The following is a 19349-nucleotide window of genomic DNA, read 5'->3' on the forward strand; positions in this document are numbered from 1 at the left end:
GAGGGTCCCTCCCCTGTGCAGGACGGCCACCGGGAGGGGCCATGCCTGTCCCTCAGCATGAGTGACATGCGAGGGCAGGTAACAGAAACTAGGCCTCTAGCGAAGCCGGGGCCTAAATTTAAGCAGCGAGGCCGACGCGCAGGCACCATCGGCGTGGTTCTCGAGCGAAAAGCCAGAGGACCGGCCGGAAATGCTAAAAGAAGGGAATTTTGTTTACTTACCGTAAATTCCTTTTCTTCTAGCTCCAATTGGGAGACCCAGACAGTGGGTGTATAGCTACTGCCTCTGGAGGCCGCACAAAGAACTACACTTAAAAGTGTAAGGCCCCTCCCCTTCTGGCTATACACCCTCCCGTAGGAGTACGGATTCCTCAGTTTTAGTACCAAAGCAAGAAGGAGGAAAGCCAATAACAGTTTCAAAAACAAATTCAATCCGATAACAAGATCGGAGAACTTAAGAAACAACATGAACAACATGTGCACCCGAAAAACGAAACCCTAAGAACAAATAGGGCGGGTGCTGGGTCTCCCAATTGGAGCTAGAAGAAAAGGAATTTACGGTAAGTAAACAAAATTCCCTTCTTCTTTTTCGCTCCTAATTGGGAGACCCAGACAGTGGGACGTCCAAAAGCAGTCCCTGGGTGGGTAAAAAGATACCACATGAACGGGCTGTCAGACAGCCCTTTCCTACAGGTGGGCCACCGCCGCCTGAAGGACCTGTCTACCTAGGCTGGCATCTGCCGAAGCGTAGGTATGCACTTGATAGTGTTTGGTAAACGTGTGCAGACTCGACCAGGTAGCCGCCTGGCACACTTGCTGAGCCGTAGCCTGATGCCGCAATGCCCAGGACGCACCCACGGCTCTGGTAGAATGGGCCTTCAGTCCAGATGGAATCGGAAGCCCAGCAGAACGGTATGTGTGAAGAATTGGTTCCTTGATCCACCGCGCCAGGGTGGATTTGGAAGCTTGCGATCCCTTATGCTGACCAGCGACTAGGACAAAGAGCGCATCAGAATGGCGTAGAGACGCCGTGCGAGAAATGTAAATCCTGAGTGCTCTCACCAGGTCCAACAGATGTAAACCCTTTTCAAATTGGTGAACTGGATGCGGACACAAAGATGGCAAAGTGATATCCTGATTAAGATGAAAGGAAGAAACCACCTTGGGAGAAAACTCTGGAATTGGACGCAGTACTACCTTGTCTTGGTGAAACACCAGGAAGGGAGATTTGCAAGATAACGCCGCTAGCTCGGACACTCTTCGAAGAGACGTGACCGCCACAAGAAAAACTACTTTTTGTGAAAGCCGAGAAAGGGAAACCTCTTTCAAAGGCTCGAAAGGCGGCTTCTGGAGAGCAATGAGAACCTTGTTCAGATCCCAGGGTTCCAATGGCCGTCTGTAAGGAGGAACGATATGAGAAACTCCTTGGAGAAACGTGCGTACTTTAGAAAGCCGTGCCAAGCGCTTCTGAAAGAATACGGATAGCGCGGAGACTTGACCCTTAAGAGAGCTAAGCGACAAACCTTTTTCCAACCCAGACTGCAGGAAGGAAAGAAAAATTGGCAATGCAAATGGCCAGGGAGAAAACCCTTGAGCCAAGCACCAAGCTAAGAATATCTTCCACGTCCTGTGATAGATCTTAGCTGAGGATGGTTTTCTAGCCTGTCTCATTGTGGCAACAACTTCATGAGATAAACCTGAGGCCGCTAGGATCCAGGACTCAATGGCCACACAGTCAGGTTCAGGGCCGCAGAATTCAGATGGAAAAACGGCCCTTGAGACAGCAAATCTGGACGGTCTGGTAGTGGCCACGGTTGGCCTACCGTGAGATGCCACAGATCCGGGTACCACGACCTTCTTGGCCAGTCTGGAGCGACGAGGATGGCTCGATGGCAGTCGGACCTGATTTTCCGGAGAACTCTGGGTAACAATGCTAGAGGTGGGAACACATAGGGGAGTCGGAATTGCGACCAATCCTGAACCAAGGCGTCTGCCGCCAGCGCTCGGTGATCGTGAGACCGTGCCATGAAAACTGGGACCTTGTTGTTGTGCCGTGACGCCATCAGATCGACGTCCGGCGTCCCCCAGCGGCAACAGATCTGCTGAAACACTTCCGGGTGAAGGGACCATTCACCTGCGTCCATGCCCTGGCGACTGAGAAAGTCTGCTTCCCAGTTTTCCACGCCTGGGATGTGAACTGCGGATATGGTGGACGCTCTGCTTTCCACCCACGTCAAAATCCGCCGGACTTCCTGAAAGGCTTGGCGACTGCGTGTTCCCCCTTGGTGGTTGATGTACGCCACCGCCGTGGAATTGTCCGACTGAATCCGAATCTGCTTGCCTTCCAGCCATTGTTGGAAGGCTCGCAGAGCAAGATAGATTGCTCTGATTTCCAGAACATTGATCTGCAGAGTGGACTCTTCCTGAGTCCACGTCCCCTGAGCCCTGTGGTGGAGAAACACCGCTCCCCACCCTGATAGGCTCGCATCCGTCGTGACCACTGCCCAGGACGGGGGAAGGAACGACTTTCCCTGTGACAATGAGGTGGGGAGAAGCCACCAACGCAGAGAGTCCTTGGCAGTCTGAGAGAGGGAGACAGTCCTGTCGAGGGACGTCGATTTCCCATCCCATTGGCGTAGAATGTCCCATTGTAGAGGGCGCAGATGAAACTGCGCGAACGGGACCGCTTCCATTGCTGCTACCATCTTCCCTAGGAAATGCATGAGGCGCCTCAGTGAGTGCGACTGGCTCTGAAGGAGAGATTGTACTCCTGTCCGTAGCGAACACTGCTTGTCCAGTGGAAGCTTCACTATCGCTGAGAGAGTATGAAACTCCATGCCAAGATAAGTCAGAGATTGGGTCGGGGTGAGATGAGACTTTGGAAAGTTGATAATCCACCCGAAACTCTGGAGAGTGTCTAGTGCCACCTTCAGACTGTGTTGGCATGCCTCTTGAGAGGGTGCCTTTATAAGCAGGTCGTCTAGATACGGGATGACCGAGTGACCCTGCGAGTGCAGAACAGCTACTACTGCTGCCATGACTTTGGTGAAGACCCGGGGGGCTGTTGCCAGACCGAAAGGTAACGCTACGAACTGCAGGTGTTCGTCGTGTATGACGAAGCGTAGGAAACGCTGATGCTCTGGCGCAATCGGCACGTGGAGATACGCATCTTTGATATCTATTGATGCTAGAAAATCTCCTTGAGACATTGAGGCTATGACGGAGCGTAGGGATTCCATCCGGAACCTCCTGACTTTTACGTGTCTGTTGAGCAACTTTAGATCCAGGACGGGTCGATACGATCCGTCCTTTTTTGGGACCACAAACAGATTGGAGTAAAAACCGTGACCTTGTTCCTGCAGAGGGACGGAGGTCACCACTCCTTCCGCCTTTAGAGCGGCCACCGCCTGCAACAGAGCATCGGCTCGGTCTGGTGGTGGAGAAGTTCTGAAGAAACGAGTTGGCGGACGAGAACTGAACTCTATCCTGTACCCGTGAGACAGAATATCCCTCACCCAACGGTCTTTGACGCGTGACAGCCAAATGTCGCCAAAGTGGGAAAGCCTCCCACCGACCGAGGGTGTGGGAATCGGAGACTGCAAGTCAGGAGGACGCCGTTTTGGCAACGGTTCCTCCGGCTGTCCTTTTTGGGCGTGACTGAGACCTCCAAGAATCTGAGCGTCTCTGGTCTTTTTGAGTCTTTTTTGACGAGGCGAATTGGGACCTGCCCGGTCCTCGAAAGGACCGATAACCAGACTGACCCTTCCTCTGTTGGGGTTTGTTTTGTCTGTGTTGCGGTAAGGATGAGTCCTTACCCTTGGAGTGTTTGATGATTTCATCCAAACGCTCTCCAAACAATCGGTCACGAGAAAAAGGCAAATTGGTTAAGCACTTCTTGGAATGAGAATCTGCTTTCCAATGTCTCAACCACAGGGCCCTACGCAAAACAACGGAGTTGGCTGACGCCACTGCCGTGCGGCTTGTAGCGTCAAGAACAGCATTAATTGCGTACGACGCGAATGCCGCCATTTGCGAGGTCAATGGTGCTACCTGCGGGGCAAATGCACGTGTGACTGAGTCGACTTGCACAAGCCCGGCTGAGATAGCTTGGAGTGCCCATACGGCAGCAAAAGATGGCGCTAACGACGCTCCAATCGCTTCATAGATGGATTTCAGCCAGAGCTCCATCTGCCTGTCAGTGGCATCTTTAAGTGCCGCTCCATCTTCAACTGCAACCAAAGATCTAGCTGCAAGCCTGGAAATTGGAGGATCCACTTTTGGACACTGGGTCCAACCCTTGACCACCTCAGGGGGAAAAGGATAGCGTGTATCTTTAAGCCGTTTAGAAAAACGCCTTTCCGGATAAGCGTGGGGTTTCTGGATTGCGTCTCTAAAGTCAGCGTGGTCCAGAAAAGTGCTTAATGTACGCTTAGGATATCTGAAATGGATTTTCTCGTGCTGCGAAGCTGACTCCTCTACAAGAGGAGCTGGTGGGGAAATATTTAACATCTTATTGATGGACGCTACAAGATCATTAACTATGGCGTCACCATCTGGTGTATCTAGATTGAGAGCGGTCCCAGGATCAGAATCTTGATCAGTTACGTCCGCCTCATCACCCATAGATTCATCTCGCTGGGATCCTGACCATTGAGATGAATGTGAAGGTCCCTCATAGCGAGCCCGCTTAGGCTGCCCGGGGCCATCGTCCGAGTCAGAGTCTTCACCCTGAGGTGTATGTGCCCGTCCCGGAGCTTGGAGGTAATTCAGCTGAGGGGGACCAGGGGGCAATGATTGCACAGTGTCCGTGGCCTGAAGGACAGGCCTAGCTCGCAATGTGTCAAGAATTTGTGACATAGTGAGAGACATTCTGTCAGCAAAAGCTGCAAACTCAGTTCCTGTCACCTGGACAGCATTCACAGGTGGTACACCCTGGGTCACGTCCAGCAGAGGTCCCGACTGTGCAAGCGCCGCAGGGGCCGAGCACTGCACACAATGGGGGTCAGTGGAGCCTGCCGGTAGAAAAGTCCTACATGCGGTGCAGGAAGCATATAATGTCTGTGCCTTGGCACCCTTGCGTTTTATGGACGACATGCTGTTGGCTCTCTGCAATGTGAGAGAGTCTATAGCCAAAAGGGCGACCAGCGCTATGCAGTACAAAGTATTTGCAGGAACAAAATACTAATAATACTACTGGCACAAGAGGGGTGAGCCCTGAGGGCTGCTTACCGCCCGCTGAATAGCGGGTAAGAGGCGCAGAATTCCTTGTCTGGGTCTCCCCGGCTCCCCTCTGCAGCTCAGCGTGTCAGCAGGAATGGCTGCCGGCGTCTGTGGAGAGGGGCGGTCCGTGGGAGTTCCTAAACAAAAGTGCGGGAAACAGTGTCCCCTCTGTGCCTACTGTGAGGGCTGGAGTATGTAAAAACGACTCCAGCCCACAGCGCTGATGCACTGACCAGCGTCCCGCCCCTCTCCTGACTGGCAGGTCTGGGGGCGGGAACGAACGGAAGCAGGCCGCAAATGCCGGGGACTCGAGTTAGCGGCCCGCGCTGAAGTCCCCGGCGCACCACAAGTGCCAGCCGCGCCGCAGTCCCAGCGGCCGGCGCGACCGTGTCCCAATAGTGTGCCTGCTTCAGCGAAGCTGAATGAGGCCATGGCACAAGCGCCGCAGCGCTGATGTCCCCCGGCGCACTACAACACCCAGCATGCTGCGGTGTGAGCGCCAAATGCACGGGGACACAGAGTACCTTGAGGAAGCAGGGCCATGTCCCTGATGTACTCCGCTCCATCCAGCATCTTCTCCAGGGGCTGTAGATGGAGCACGGTCTCAGTGCCTGGAGACCAGTAAATCCCACTTCACCCAGAGCCCTGTAAAAAGGGATGGGGAAGGAATCAGCATGTGGGCTCCTGCCGCCGTACCCGCAATGGGTACCTCAACCTTACAAACACCTCCGACATACAGTGGGGTGAGAAGGGAGCATGCTGGGAGCCCTGTATGGGCCCTCTTTTCTTCCATCCGACATAGTCAGCAGCTGCTGCTGACTAAAAACAATGGAGCTATGCGTGCGTGTCTGACCTCCTTCGCACAAAGCTAAAACTGAGGAATCCGTACTCCTACGGGAGGGTGTATAGCCAGAAGGGGAGGGGCCTTACACTTTTAAGTGTAGTTCTTTGTGCGGCCTCCAGAGGCAGTAGCTATACACCCACTGTCTGGGTCTCCCAATTAGGAGCGAAAAAGAAAACACAGTAAACACACTCTCCCCCCACAATAAATGACAGGGACCCCCAACATATGAACGTCTCAAGGTACTTAGCTGCTGAGACGCAGGGCCAGGTCCCTGGGGGTGAGTGCTCCGATCCAGCAGGGTCCTCAAGGGGCTGTGGCCGGAGACCGGTCTCCTGCCAGGCATGGAGACCGTGCTGGCTCCCACTTCAATCCAGAGCCCAGGAGGGATGGTGAAGGAGCACGGCATGTAAGGCTCCAGCCTTGGAAATCAACCTTACAACACCGCCGACACAGTGGGGTGAGAAGGGACATGCCGGGAGTCCAGACGTGGACCCGCATTTCTTCAATCTTCTTCCAAAAAAAAAGGAAAAAAGGAAAAAATCATATGAGAACGCATGTGTGGATGTATGCCTCCTGAACACAAAGCGAAAAACTGGTTGTGACTGGTTCAACAGGGGGTGTATAGGCTCTGAGGGAGGAGCTACACCTTTTAGGTGTAGTACTTTGTGTGTCCTCCGGAGGCAGAAGCTATACACCCTAAAAAAACAAAAAACTAAAAACTAAGGTCTGGGTCTCTCAAAGGAACGATAAAGAAATAGAGGGCACCGCACACTGTTATTTTACGTTAAATAAATAATTTAAAACAAAAAACGTGGGGTGCCCCCCAAATTGGATCACCAGCCAAGGTAAAGAGGACAGCTGTGGTCTGGTATTCTCAGACTAGGGAGGTCCACTGTTATTGGACACTACCCAGCCTAAAAATAGCAGGCCGCAGCCGCCCCAGAAGTGGCGCATCCATTAGACGTGCCAATCCTGGCGCTTCGCCCAAACTCATCCCGTTGCCCTGGTGCGTTGGCAAACGAGGTAATATATGGGGTTGATGCCAGATGTGTAATGTCACCTGGCATCAAGCCCTGGGGTTGGTGAGGTCAGGCGTCTATCAGATACCCGACATCACCAACCCAGTCAGTAAGAAATAAAAAATAGACAACAAAAAAAGTTTTATTTGAAAAAAACACTCCCCAAAACATTCCCTCTTTGACCAATTTATTGAAAAGAACAATCAATTCCACGTCCGGCGTAATCCAATAAGGGGGGGTGCACGGCGATCCATACCATAGTCGCTGTCCCAGTCAATGAAGAACAGAATGTTCCCCATTGGCTGGGAGAGCAATGCAGTGACCTGAGCTAACATCAATAGCCCAGGTCACTGCAGGGGATGCCGAGCGCTGCCATCAGGAGCATAGATGAGATCATTACCTTCTGTGATCATCTCCTGTACTGCTGACGTCAGCGCTGTCACTGACTTCTATGCCTGCCGCGTTGTCAGAAGTATGGCGAGAGCCCGTGACGTCACCGCTAGTGACAGTCTCGGGCCACTCGCGAGACGGGCATAGACAGCAGTGACAGCGGTGACGTCAGGAGGCAGGAGATCGTCACAGCAGGTAATGATCTCATCTCACCTCCTGACAGCAGCGATCGTCATCCCCGCGGCTCCCAGCACTGCAGGGTGTCAGTGTCTGCCTGCGCTGCAGCGTGACAAGCTGCTGACACTGCGGGCACACACTGACACCCTGCAGTGCAGGCAGCCGCGAGGCTGGAGCGGGACACAGACTGCACGGGCACCTGGAGGTCGCACGAAAGTGCTTCTGTGCGGCGTCCAGGGAGTGTGACGTCTGTGTTTACTCTGCTCCGCTTCCTCTTCCTGGCATAATGACATCACTCCCTGCAAAACCGCAGGCAGCGATGAGCATTACCGCAGGTAAATCGCGGCTATACCGGGGGTATACCGCACATCATTTGCTACCTGCGGTATACCCCTGGAATTTCGCGATTACATTACAGTGAATGGAGTGAAATACCGGGGGTATACCGCAGGTACCTGCGGAAAATAATGGACATGCTCATTTTCTCAAGAAAGTTTCTCGAGAAAATCTTCTCAAGGAAATTTCTTGAGAAAAATCCGCAGCGTGCGCACAGCTATTTTTTTTTTCTCATAGGATTTGCTGGGAAATGTCTGTACAAAGATTGCAGATATTTCTCTAGAAATTTCCGCAGCAAATCCGCGGGTAAATCCGCGGGCAAAACGGCCTAGTGCGCACAGAGCCTTATAGACGCAGATTGTACACTTGTCACATAGGCACCTACCCAGCTTCTCAATAGCTTCATAAGCGTTTGATGGGAGACCTCCTCCACAAGCCTTATCCACACCGTCACAATCCACCAACTCTGAAAGAAAGAAGTCATAGGATTAATAAAAGATTGGCTTTACAGTAGAGAAGAGCAAAGCAACGGGCAGGACCCTGATCCAGGAGCCAGGCCGCTATTCCTTGGCAGCTGGATGGGAGCCATGAGAACCGTGTCCTACCGGTCAGTAAACCTGGCTCTCCTATTGATTAACCGGCCTGGCACGAAATTACTGCTACCCAGCGACGCCCAGGCGCACCGCGGCCCAGCGATGCCCAGGCACACCGCGGCCCAGCGACGCCCAGGCACACCGCGGCCCAGCGACGCCCAGGCACACCGCGGCCCAGCGACGCCCAGGCACACCGCGGCCCAGCGACGCCCAGGCACACCGCGGCCCAGCGACACACAGGCACACCGCGGCCCAGCGACACACAGGCACACCGCGGCCCAGCGACACACAGGCACACCGCGGCCCAGCGACACACAGGCACACCGCGGCCCAGCGACACACAGGCACACCGCAGCCCAGCGACACACAGGCACACCGCGGCCCAGCGACACACAGGCACACCGCGGCCCAGAGACACACAGGCACACCGCGGCCCAGAGACACACAGGCACACCGCGGCCCAGAGACACACAGGCACACCGCGGCCCAGAGACACACAGGCACACCGCGGCCCAGAGACACACAGGCACACCGCGGCCCAGAGACACACAGGCACACCGCGGCCCAGAGACACACAGGCACACCGCGGCCAGGCAACACACAGGCACATCGCGGCCCAGCAACACACAGGAACATCGCGGCCTAGCAACACACAGGCACATCGCGGCCCAGCAACACACAGGCACATTGCTGCATAATGCCAGCTAATTAAAAGAGAAACCAGAGATACAGAAAGGTAGGAAAAGTTATAAAGATCCCTCATCCAGCTATTATGGAATATTCTCCTGGCGCTGGACAGAGTCCTACGAATAGATTTGCTCATCTCTGCTTTACAGATATTAATACGCCAACTAATAGGTAATGTAAAGATGACAACTACCCTGACGGTAGAGTAAGGGTACGTGCACATGTTAAGTATTTGGTGCAGAAATTTCTGCATCTATTGGTAGGAATAATGCAGCATAAAGAAGGGAATTTTGTTTACTTACCGTAAATTCCTTTTCTTCTAGCTCTAATTGGGAGACCCAGACAATTGGGTGTATAGGCTATGCCTCCGGAGGCCGCACAAAGTACTACACTTAAAAGTGTTAGGCCCCTCCCCTTCTGCCTATACACCCCCCGTGCTCCCACGGGCTGCTCAGTTTTGGTGCAAAAGCAAGAAGGAGGAAAAAATAATTATAAACTGGTTTAAAGTAACTTCAATCCGAAGGAAACTCGGAGAACTGAAACCATTCAACATGAACAACATGTGTACACAAAAAAACAGGGGCGGGTGCTGGGTCTCCCAATTAGAGCTAGAAGAAAAGGAATTTACGGTAAGTAAACAAAATTCCCTTCTTCTTTTTCGCTCTATTGGGAGACCCAGACAATTGGGACGTCCAAAAGCAGTCCCTGGGTGGGTAAAATAATACCTCGTAAGAGAGCCGTAAAACGGCCCTTTCCTACAGGTGGGCAACCGCCGCCTGAAGGACTCGTCCACCTAGGCTGGCATCCGCCGCAGCATAGGTATGCACCTGATAGTGCTTCGTGAAAGTGTGCAGGCTCGACCAAGTAGCCGCCTGACACACCTGTTGAGCCGCAGCCTGGTGCCTCAAAGCCCAGGACGCTCCCACGGCTCTGGTAGAATGGGCCTTCAGCCCTGAGGGAACCGGAAGCCCAGCCGAACGGTAAGCTTCGATAATTGGCTCCTTGATCCACCGAGCCAGGGTTGATTTGGAAGCCTGTGACCCTTTACGCTGGCCAGCGACAAGGACAAAGAGTGCATCCGAGCGGCGCAGGGGCGCCGTACGAGAAATGTAGAGTCTGAGTGCTCTCACCAGATCTAACAAGTGCAAATCCTTTTCACATTGGTGAACTGGATGAGGATACAAAGAGGGTAAGGAAATATCCTGATTGAGATGAAAGGGGGATACCACCTTAGGGAGAAACTCCGGAACCGGACGTAGAACCACCTTGTCCTGGTGAAAAACCAGAAAAGGGGCTTTGCACAACAACGCTGCTAGCTCAGACACTCTCCGAAGTGAAGTGACTGCTACTAGAAAAACCACTTTCTGCGAAAGGCGTGAGAGAGAAATATCTCTCATTGGCTCGAATGGTGGTTTCTGAAGAACCATCAGCACCCTGTTTAGATCCCAGGGTTCTAACGGCCGCTTGTAAGGTGGAACGATGTGACAAACTCCCTGCAGGAACGTGCGTACCTGTGGAAGTCTAGCTAGGCGCTTCTGGAAAAACACAGAGAGCGCTGAAACTTGTCCCTTAAGGGAACCGAGCGACAAACCCTTTTCCAGTCCAGATTGAAGGAAGGACAGAAAAGTAGGTAATGCAAATGGCCAGGGAGAAAAACCCTGAGCAGAGCACCACGACAGGAAAATTTTCCACGTCCTGTGATAAATCTTGGCGGACGTTGGTTTCCTAGCCTATCTCATAGTGGCAATGACTTCTTGAGATAACCCTGAAGACGCTAGGATCCAGGACTCAATGGCCACACAGTCAGGTTGAGGGCCGCAGAATTCAGATGGAAAAACGGCCCTTGAGACAGCAAGTCTGGTCGGTCTGGTAGTGCCCACGGTTGGCCGACCGTGAGATGCCACAGATCCGGGTACCACGACCTCCTCGGCCAGTCTGGAGCGACGAGGATGGCGCGGCGGCAGTCGGCCCTGATCTTGCGTAACACTCTGGGCAACAGTGCCAGCGGAGGAAACACATAAGGGAGCTGAAACTGCGACCAATCCTGAACTAAGGCGTCTGCCGCCAGAGCTCTGGGATCTTGAGACCGTGCCATGAACGTTGGTACCTTGTTGTTGTGCCGGGACGCCATGAGGTCGACGTCCGTCACCCCCCAGCGGCAACAGATCTCCTGAAACACGTCCGGGTGAAGGGACCATTCCCCTGCGTCCATGCCCTGGCGACTGAGATAATCTGCTTCCCAGTTTTCCACGCCTGGGATGTGAACTGCGGATATGGTGGAGGCCGTGGCTTCCACCCACATCAAAATCCGCCGGACTTCCTGGAAGGCTTGTCGACTGCGTGTGCCGCCTTGGTGGTTGATGTATGCCACCGCTGTAGAATTGTCCGACTGAATTCGGATCTGCTTGCCTTCCAGCCACTGCTGGAATGCTTTCAGGGCAAGATACACTGCCCGAATTTCCAGAACATTGATCTGAAGCGAGGACTCTTGCCGGGTCCACGTACCCCGAGTCCTGTGGTGGAGAAAAAACCGCTCCCCACCCTGACAGACTTGCGTCCGTCGTGACTACTTCCCAGGATGGGGGTAGGAAGGATTTCCCCTTCGACAATGAAGTGGGAAGAAGCCACCACCGAAGGGAAGCTTTGGTCGCCTGAGAGAGGGAGACGGTCCTGTCGAGGGACGTCGGCTTCCTGTCCCATTTGCGTAGGATGTCCCATTGAAGAGGACTCAGGTGAAACTGCGCGAAAGGGACTGCTTCCATTGCTGCCACCATCTTCCCCAGGAAGTGCATGAGGCGCCTCAAGGGGTGTGACTGGCCTTGAAGGAGAGATTGTACCCCTGTCTGTAGTGACCGCTGCTTGATCAGCGGAAGCTTCACTATCGCTGAGAGGGTATGAAACTCCATGCCAAGGTATGTGAGCGATTGGGCCGGTGTCAGATTTGACTTTGGAAAATTGATGATCCACCCGAAACTCTGGAGAGTCTCCAGGGTAGCGTCGAGGCTGTGTTGGCATGCCTCTAGAGAGGGTGCCTTGATCAACAGATCGTCCAAGTACGGGATCACCGAGTGACCCTGAGAATGGAGGACCGCTACTACAGTAGCCATAACCTTGGTGAAAACCTGTGGGGCTGTTGCCAGGCCGAATGGCAGTGCCACGAACTGCAGGTGTTCGTTTCCTATGGCGAAGCGCAAGAAGCGCTGGTGCTCTGGGGCAATCGGAACGTGGAGATGAAGGGAATTTTGTTACTTACCGTAAATTCCTTTTCTTCTAGCTCTTATTGGGAGACCCAGACGATTGGGGTATAGCTACTGCCCTCTGGAGGCCACACAAAGCACTACATTAAAAGTGCAAGGCCCCTCCCCCTCTGGCTATACCCCCCCCGTGGTATCACGGGTTCTCCAGTTTTAGTGCCAAAGCAAGAAGGAGGAAGCCAATAACTGGTTTAAACAAATTAACTCCGAATAACATCGGAGAACTGAAAAACCGTTCAACATGAACAACATGTGTACCCGCAAACAACAAAAAAACATCCCGAAGGACAACAGGGCGGGTGCTGGGTCTCCCAATAAGAGCTAGAAGAAAAGGAATTTACGGTAAGTAACAAAATTCCCTTCTTCTTCAGCGCTCTATTGGGAGACCCAGACGATTGGGACGTCCAAAAGCTGTCCCTGGGTGGGTAAAGAAATACCTCATGTTAGAGCTGCAAAACAGCCCTCCCCTACGGGGGTGTCACTGCCGCCTGCAGGACTCTTCTACCTAAGCTGGCATCCGCCGAAGCATAGGTATGCACCTGATAATGCTTGGTGAAAGTGTGCAGACTGGACCAGGTAGCTGCCTGGCACACCTGTTGAGCCGAAGCCTGGTGACGTAATGCCCAGGACGCACCCACGGCTCTGGTTGAGTGGGCTTTTAGCCCTGAAGGAACCGGAAGCCCCGCAGAACGGTAGGCCTCTAGAATTGGTTCTTTGATCCATCGAGCCAGGGTGGCTTTAGAAGCCTGCAACCCCTTGCGCGGACCAGCGACAAGAACAAAAAGCGCATCGGCACGGCGCATGGGCGCCGTGCGGGAAATGTAGATTCTGAGTGCTCTCACCAGATCTAGCAAACGTAAGTCCTTTTCATACCGGTGAACCGGATGAGGACAAAACGAAGGCAAGGATATATCCTGATTAAGATGAAAAGAGGATACGACCTTAGGGAGAAACTCCGGAATAGGGCGCAGCACTACCTTGTCCTGGTGGAACACCAGGAAGGGAGCCTTGGATGACAGAGCTGCCAGCTCAGACACTCGCCGAAGCGATGTGATCGCAACAAGAAACGCCACTTTCTGTGACAGCCGAGAAAAGGAAACTTCCTTCAGAGGCTCGAAGGGCGGCTTCTGGAGAGCAACTAGTACCCTGTTCAGATCCCATGGATCTAACGGCCGCTTGTACGGGGGCACAATATGACAGACCCCCTGCAGGAACGTGCGCACCTTAGAAAGACGTGCTAGACGCTTCTGAAAAAACACGGATAGTGCCGAAACTTGCCCTTTAAGGGAGCTGAGCGACAAGCCCTTTTCTAACCCCGATTGCAAGAAGGAAAGAAACTTGGGCAATGCAAATGGCCAGGGAGACACTCCCTGAGCAGAGCACCAGGCTAAGAAAATCTTCCACGTTCTGTGGTAGATCTTAGCCGAATTCGACTTTCTAGCTTGTCTCATTGTGGCTACGACTCCTTGAGATAATCCTGCGGACGCTAGGATCCAGGACTCAATGGCCACACAGTCAGGTTCAGGGCCGCAGAATTCTGATGGAAAAACGGCCCTTGGGACAGTAAGTCTGGTCGGTCTGGCAGTGACCACGGTCGACCGATCGTGAGATGCCACAGATCCGGATACCACGACCTCCTCGGCCAATCTGGAGCGACGAGTATGATGCGGCTGCACTCGGATCTGATCTTGCGTAGCACTCTGGGCAAGAGCGCCAGAGGCGGAAACACGTATGGGAGCTGAAACTGCGACCAATCTTGAACCAAGGCGTCTGCCGCCAGAGCTCTTTGATCGCGCGACCTCGCCATGAATGCCGGGACCTTGTTGTTGTGCCGGGATGCCATTAGGTCGACGTCCGGCACTCCCCAGCGGCGACAGATTTCCTGAAACACGTCCGGGTGAAGGGACCATTCCCCTGCGTCCATGCCCTGGCGACTGAGGAAGTCTGCTTCCCAGTTTTCTACGCCTGGGATGTGAACCGCGGATATGGTGGATGCTCTGTCCTCCACCCACATTAGAATGCGCCGGACTTCTTGGAAGGCTTGCCGACTGCGCGTCCCTCCTTGGTGGTTGATGTATGCCACCGCTGTGGAGTTGTCCGATTGGATTCGGATCTGCTTTCCTTCCAACCACTGTTGGAAGGCCAGTAGAGCAAGATACACTGCTCTGATCTCCAGAACATTGATCTGAAGGGTGGACTCCTGCGGAGTCCACGTCCCCTGAGCCCTGTGGTGGAGAAATACTGCTCCCCACCCTGACAGACTCGCATCTGTCGTGACTACTGCCCAGGATGGGGGCAGGAAGGATCTTCCCTGAGACAATGAGGTGGGAAGGAGCCACCATTGTAGGGAGTCCTTGGCCGTCTGGGAAAGCGAGACTTTCCTGTCCAGGGACGTTGACTTCCCGTCCCATTGGCGGAGAATGTCCCATTGAAGTGGGCGCAGATGAAACTGCGCAAAGGGAACTGCTTCCATGGCCGCCACCATCTTCCCTAGGAAATGCATGAGGCGCCGCAAGGGATGCAACTGGCCCTGCAGAAGAGATTGCACCCCTGTCTGTAGTGACCGCTGCTTGTTCAGCGGAAGCTTCACTATCGCTGCTAGAGTATGAAACTCCATGCCAAGATACGTTAGTGATTGAGTCGGTGATAGGATCGACTTTGGAAAGTTGATGATCCATCCGAAAGACTGTAGGGTCTCCAGCGTAGCATTCAGGCTGTGCTGACATGCCTCTTGAGAGGGAGCTTTGACCAATAAATCGTCTAGGTAAGGGATCACCGAGTGTCCCTGAGAGTGCAAGACTGCTACCACCGCGGCCATGACCTTGGTGAAGACCCGTGGGGCTGTTGCCAGACCAAATGGCAGAGCTACGAACTGAAAATGGTCGTCTCCTATCACAAAACGTAGAAAACGTTGATGTTCTGTAGCAATTGGCACGTGGAGATAAGCATCTTTGATGTCTATTGAGGCAAGGAAGTCTCCTCTGGACATTGAGGCAATGACAGAACGCAGGGTTTCCATCCGGAACTTCCTGGCGTGCACATGTTTGTTGAGCCGTTTTAGGTCCAGAACAGGACGGAACGAGCCGTCCTTTTTTGGAACCACAAAGAGATTGGAGTAAAACCCTTGCCCTTGTTCCTGAGGAGGGACTGGGATCACCACTCCTTCCGCTCTTAAGGAGCCCACCGCCTGCAGCAGAGCATCTGCTCGGTCTGGATGTGGGGAGGTTCTGAAGAACCGAGCTGGAGGACGAGAATTGAACTCGATTCTGTACCCGCGAGACAAAATGTCCGTCACCCACCGGTCTTTGACCTGTGACATCCAAATGCCGGAAAAGCGGGAGAGCCTGCCCCCGACCGGCGATGCGGAGGGAGGGGGCTGGAAGTCATGAGGTAGCCGCTTTGGAAGCGGTACCTCCATTTGCTTTCTTGGGGCGCGTGTGAGCCCGCCACGAATCTGAGTTTCTTTGCGTCCTCTGAGTCCCTTTGGACGAGGTAAATGGTGTCTTGCCCGAACCTCGAAAGGACTGAAACCTCTGCTGCCACTTTTTCTGCTGAGGTTTGGTTGTTCTTGGTTGTGGTAAAGAGGAGTCTTTACCCTTAGACTGCTTAATGATATCAGCCAATGGCTCGCCAAACAGTCTATCTCTAGATAAAGGCAAACTGGTTAAACATTTTTTGGAACCAGCATCTGCTTTCCAGTCCTTTAACCACAAGGCTCTGCGCAAAACTACCGAATTGGCGGACGCCATTGAGGTGCGACTGGTAGATTCTAGGACCGCATTGATAGCGTAAGACGCAAACGCCGACATCTGCGTGGTAAGGTGCGCCACTTGCGGCACTGCTGGATGTATGATAGCATCCACTTTTGCTAAGCCAGCTGAAATAGCCTGGAGTGCCCATACGGCTGCGAATGCCGGAGCAAACGACGCGCCGATAGCTTCATAGACAGATTTTAACCAAAGGTCCATCTGTCTGTCATTGGCATCTTTAAGTGAAGCGCCATCCTCCACTGCAACTATGGACCTAGCTGCGAGTTTGGAAATCGGGGGGTCTACCTTTGGACACTGTGTCCAGCGCTTGACCACCTCAGGAGGGAAAGGGAAACGCGTATCTTTAGATCGTTTAGAGAAACGCCTTTCTGGGTGAGCGTCGTGCTTCTGGATTGATTCTCTGAAGTCAGCGTGATCCAACAAAGCACTCAATTTACGCTTGGGATAAAGGAAACGAAACTTCTCCTGCTCCGCAGCCGCCTCTTCTGCTGAAGGGGCTGGGGGAGAAATATCCAACAGCCTATTGATGGCTGAGATAAGGTCCTTTACCATGGCATCCCCATCAGGGGTATCCAGGTTGAGAGGGGTTCCAGGAATGGATTCCTGATCACTCTCATCAGACACATCACAAGGCGACTGATTGCGCTGAGACCCTGAGCAGTGTGATGACGTCGAGGGTCTTTCCCAGCGAGCTCGCTTAGGGTGGCTGGGGCTATCATCTGAGTCATAATCCTCGGCCTGTGAAGCCGGGGACCCCCCTGTGGGCTGGATTAATTCCAAGTGAGGGGGACCTGAGGACAGAGGCCTCGCCGTGCCCAAAGACTGAGCCCCATGCATAGATTGCAAGGTTTCAAGGATTTTTGCCATAGAGACAGACATATTATCAGCAAAAACTGCAAAGTCTGTCCCTGTCACCGGGGCAGGACTTACAGGCGTCTCAGCCTGGGTCACTCTCCCTCCTGACTCCGGCTGGCGAAGCAGCACCGGGTCGGAGCATTGCACACAATGGGGGTCATCGGAGCCTGCTGGTAGATTAGCCCCACATGCAGCACACGCAGTATACACAGCCCTAGCCTTGGCAGCCTTGCGTTTTGAGGATGGCATGTTGTTGCTTCCACAGAGTGGTCTGGGAGATGCAGCCAGAAGCGACCTCACAGTGCAAGAAATACAATATCTCTATATCCTACACAGTACACCGATACACCGTGGGGCACTAGAGGGACCAGCACAGAAAAAACGCTTACCGCCCGCTTAAAAAGCGGGTGTGTGGTCGCCAGATAGCCCCTAGTCCAGGTCTCCCAGAGCCTTGCGTCCTTCCTCCAGCCAGACTGCATGTAATGGCTGCCGGCGTCCTGAAAGAGAAGGGGGGCGGGCCCTGGGCGTTCCTGGCTAAGAGCGGGAAGCCTGCTTCCCTCTGTGCCTAGTGTGAGGGCTGGAGCATGTAAATCAGGCTCCAGCCCTCGTCGCTGCTAGCGAACAGCGTCTCTCCCCTACCCTGAATGACAGGGTGGGGGCGGGAACGAATCGGAGCTGCCGGCGTCCTAGGCCCAAAAAGCCGGGGACTCAATTTATAACCGCCGCCGCCGTAAAAGCGCGGACGGCGGATCCCCGGCGCACCACAAGTCACAGCAGCGCCGCCCGGTCCAGAGGGGGTCGGCGCTGCGTTCCCATACACAAACAATCCCCCAGTAATCTGTAGGGACACTAACTCCAACGTTGCGGTCCCCGGCGCACTACAACACCCAGCCAGCCCGGAGTGTGTCTGTGCCTGCCGGGGACACAGAGTACCTGTATGATGCAGGGCCTGTCCCTGATCGTACTCCTGCTCCGAATCCATCAGGTTCTAATGGGTCTGTGGATGGAGCCCGGCGTCAGAGCTGAGAGGCCGGCAGGATCCCACTTCCACAGAGCCCTACCAGGGGATGTGGAAGGAAAACAGCATGTCAGGCTCCAGCCCTGTACCAGCAATAGGTACCTCAACCTTACAACACCATCCAGGGGTGAGAAGGGAGCATGCTGGGGACACTATATGTGTCCTCTTTTCTTCCATCCGAAATAGTCAGCAGCTGCTGCTGACTAAAATCTGTGGAGCTATGCATGGAATGTCTGACCTCCTTCGCACACAAAGCTAAAACTGGAGAACCCGTGATACCACGGGGGGGGTATAGCCAGAGGGGGAGGGGCCTTGCACTTTTAATGTAGTGCTTTGTGTGGCCTCCAGAGGGCAGTAGCTATACCCCAATCGTCTGGGTCTCCCAATAGAGCGCTGAAGAAAAGCATCTTTGATATCGATCGATGCAAGGAAATCTCCTTGGGACATTGAGGCGATGACGGAGCGAAGGGATTCCATCCGGAACCGCCTGGTCTTTACGTGTTTGTTGAGAAGTTTCAGGTCTAGGACAGGACGGAAAGACCTGTCCTTCTTTGGGACCACAAACAAGTTGGAGTAAAAACCGTGGCCCTGTTGATGAAGAGGAACAGGGAGCACCACTCCTTCTGCCTTCAGAGTGCCCAGTGCCTGCAGAAGAGCCTCGGCTCTCTCGGGAGGCGGAGAAGACCTGAAGAATAGAGTCGGGGGACGAGAGATGAACCCTATCTTGTAACCGTGAGACAGAATGTCTCTCACCCAGCGGTCTTTTATTTGTGGCAGCCAGGCGTCGCAAAAGTGGGAGAGCCTGACACCGACCGAGGATGCTACTAGAGGAGGTCGAAAGTCATGAGGAAGCCGCTTTGTTAGCGGTGCCTCCAATGTTCTTTTTAGGACGTGACTTAGACCGCCATGCATCAGAGTTCCTTTGTTCTTTCTGAGACCTTTTGGACGAGGAGAATTGGGACCTGCCCGCGCCCCGAAAGGACCGAAACCTCGACTGCCCTCTCCTCTGTTGGGGAATGTTCTGTTTGGGCTGGGGTAAGGATGTATCCTTTCCCTTGGATTGTTTGATGATTTCATCCAGACGCTCGCCAAACAGCCCGTCGCCAGAAATTGGCAAACTGGTTAAGCGCTTTTTGGAAGCAGAATCTGCCTTCCATTCCCGTAGCCACAAGGCCCTGCGGATTACC

The 19349-nt window shown here is 53.7% G+C and overlaps 1 protein-coding gene across 1 annotated transcript in view; it reads right to left on the reverse strand.

Annotated features, from left to right (window-relative positions):
• CTSF (cathepsin F) overlaps window positions 1-19349 on the reverse strand; it is an 81716-nt gene that overhangs the window by 25368 nt on the left and 36999 nt on the right. Inside the window, exon 9 of the mRNA XM_075326326.1 lies at window positions 8371-8451. Within this exon, the coding sequence (XP_075182441.1) occupies window positions 8371-8451 (81 nt within the window). The remainder of the gene's footprint in view (window positions 1-8370; window positions 8452-19349) is intronic.

This window comes from Anomaloglossus baeobatrachus, chromosome 10, assembly GCF_048569485.1.
Source record: "Anomaloglossus baeobatrachus isolate aAnoBae1 chromosome 10, aAnoBae1.hap1, whole genome shotgun sequence".
Taxonomy (NCBI): domain Eukaryota; kingdom Metazoa; phylum Chordata; class Amphibia; order Anura; family Aromobatidae; genus Anomaloglossus; species Anomaloglossus baeobatrachus.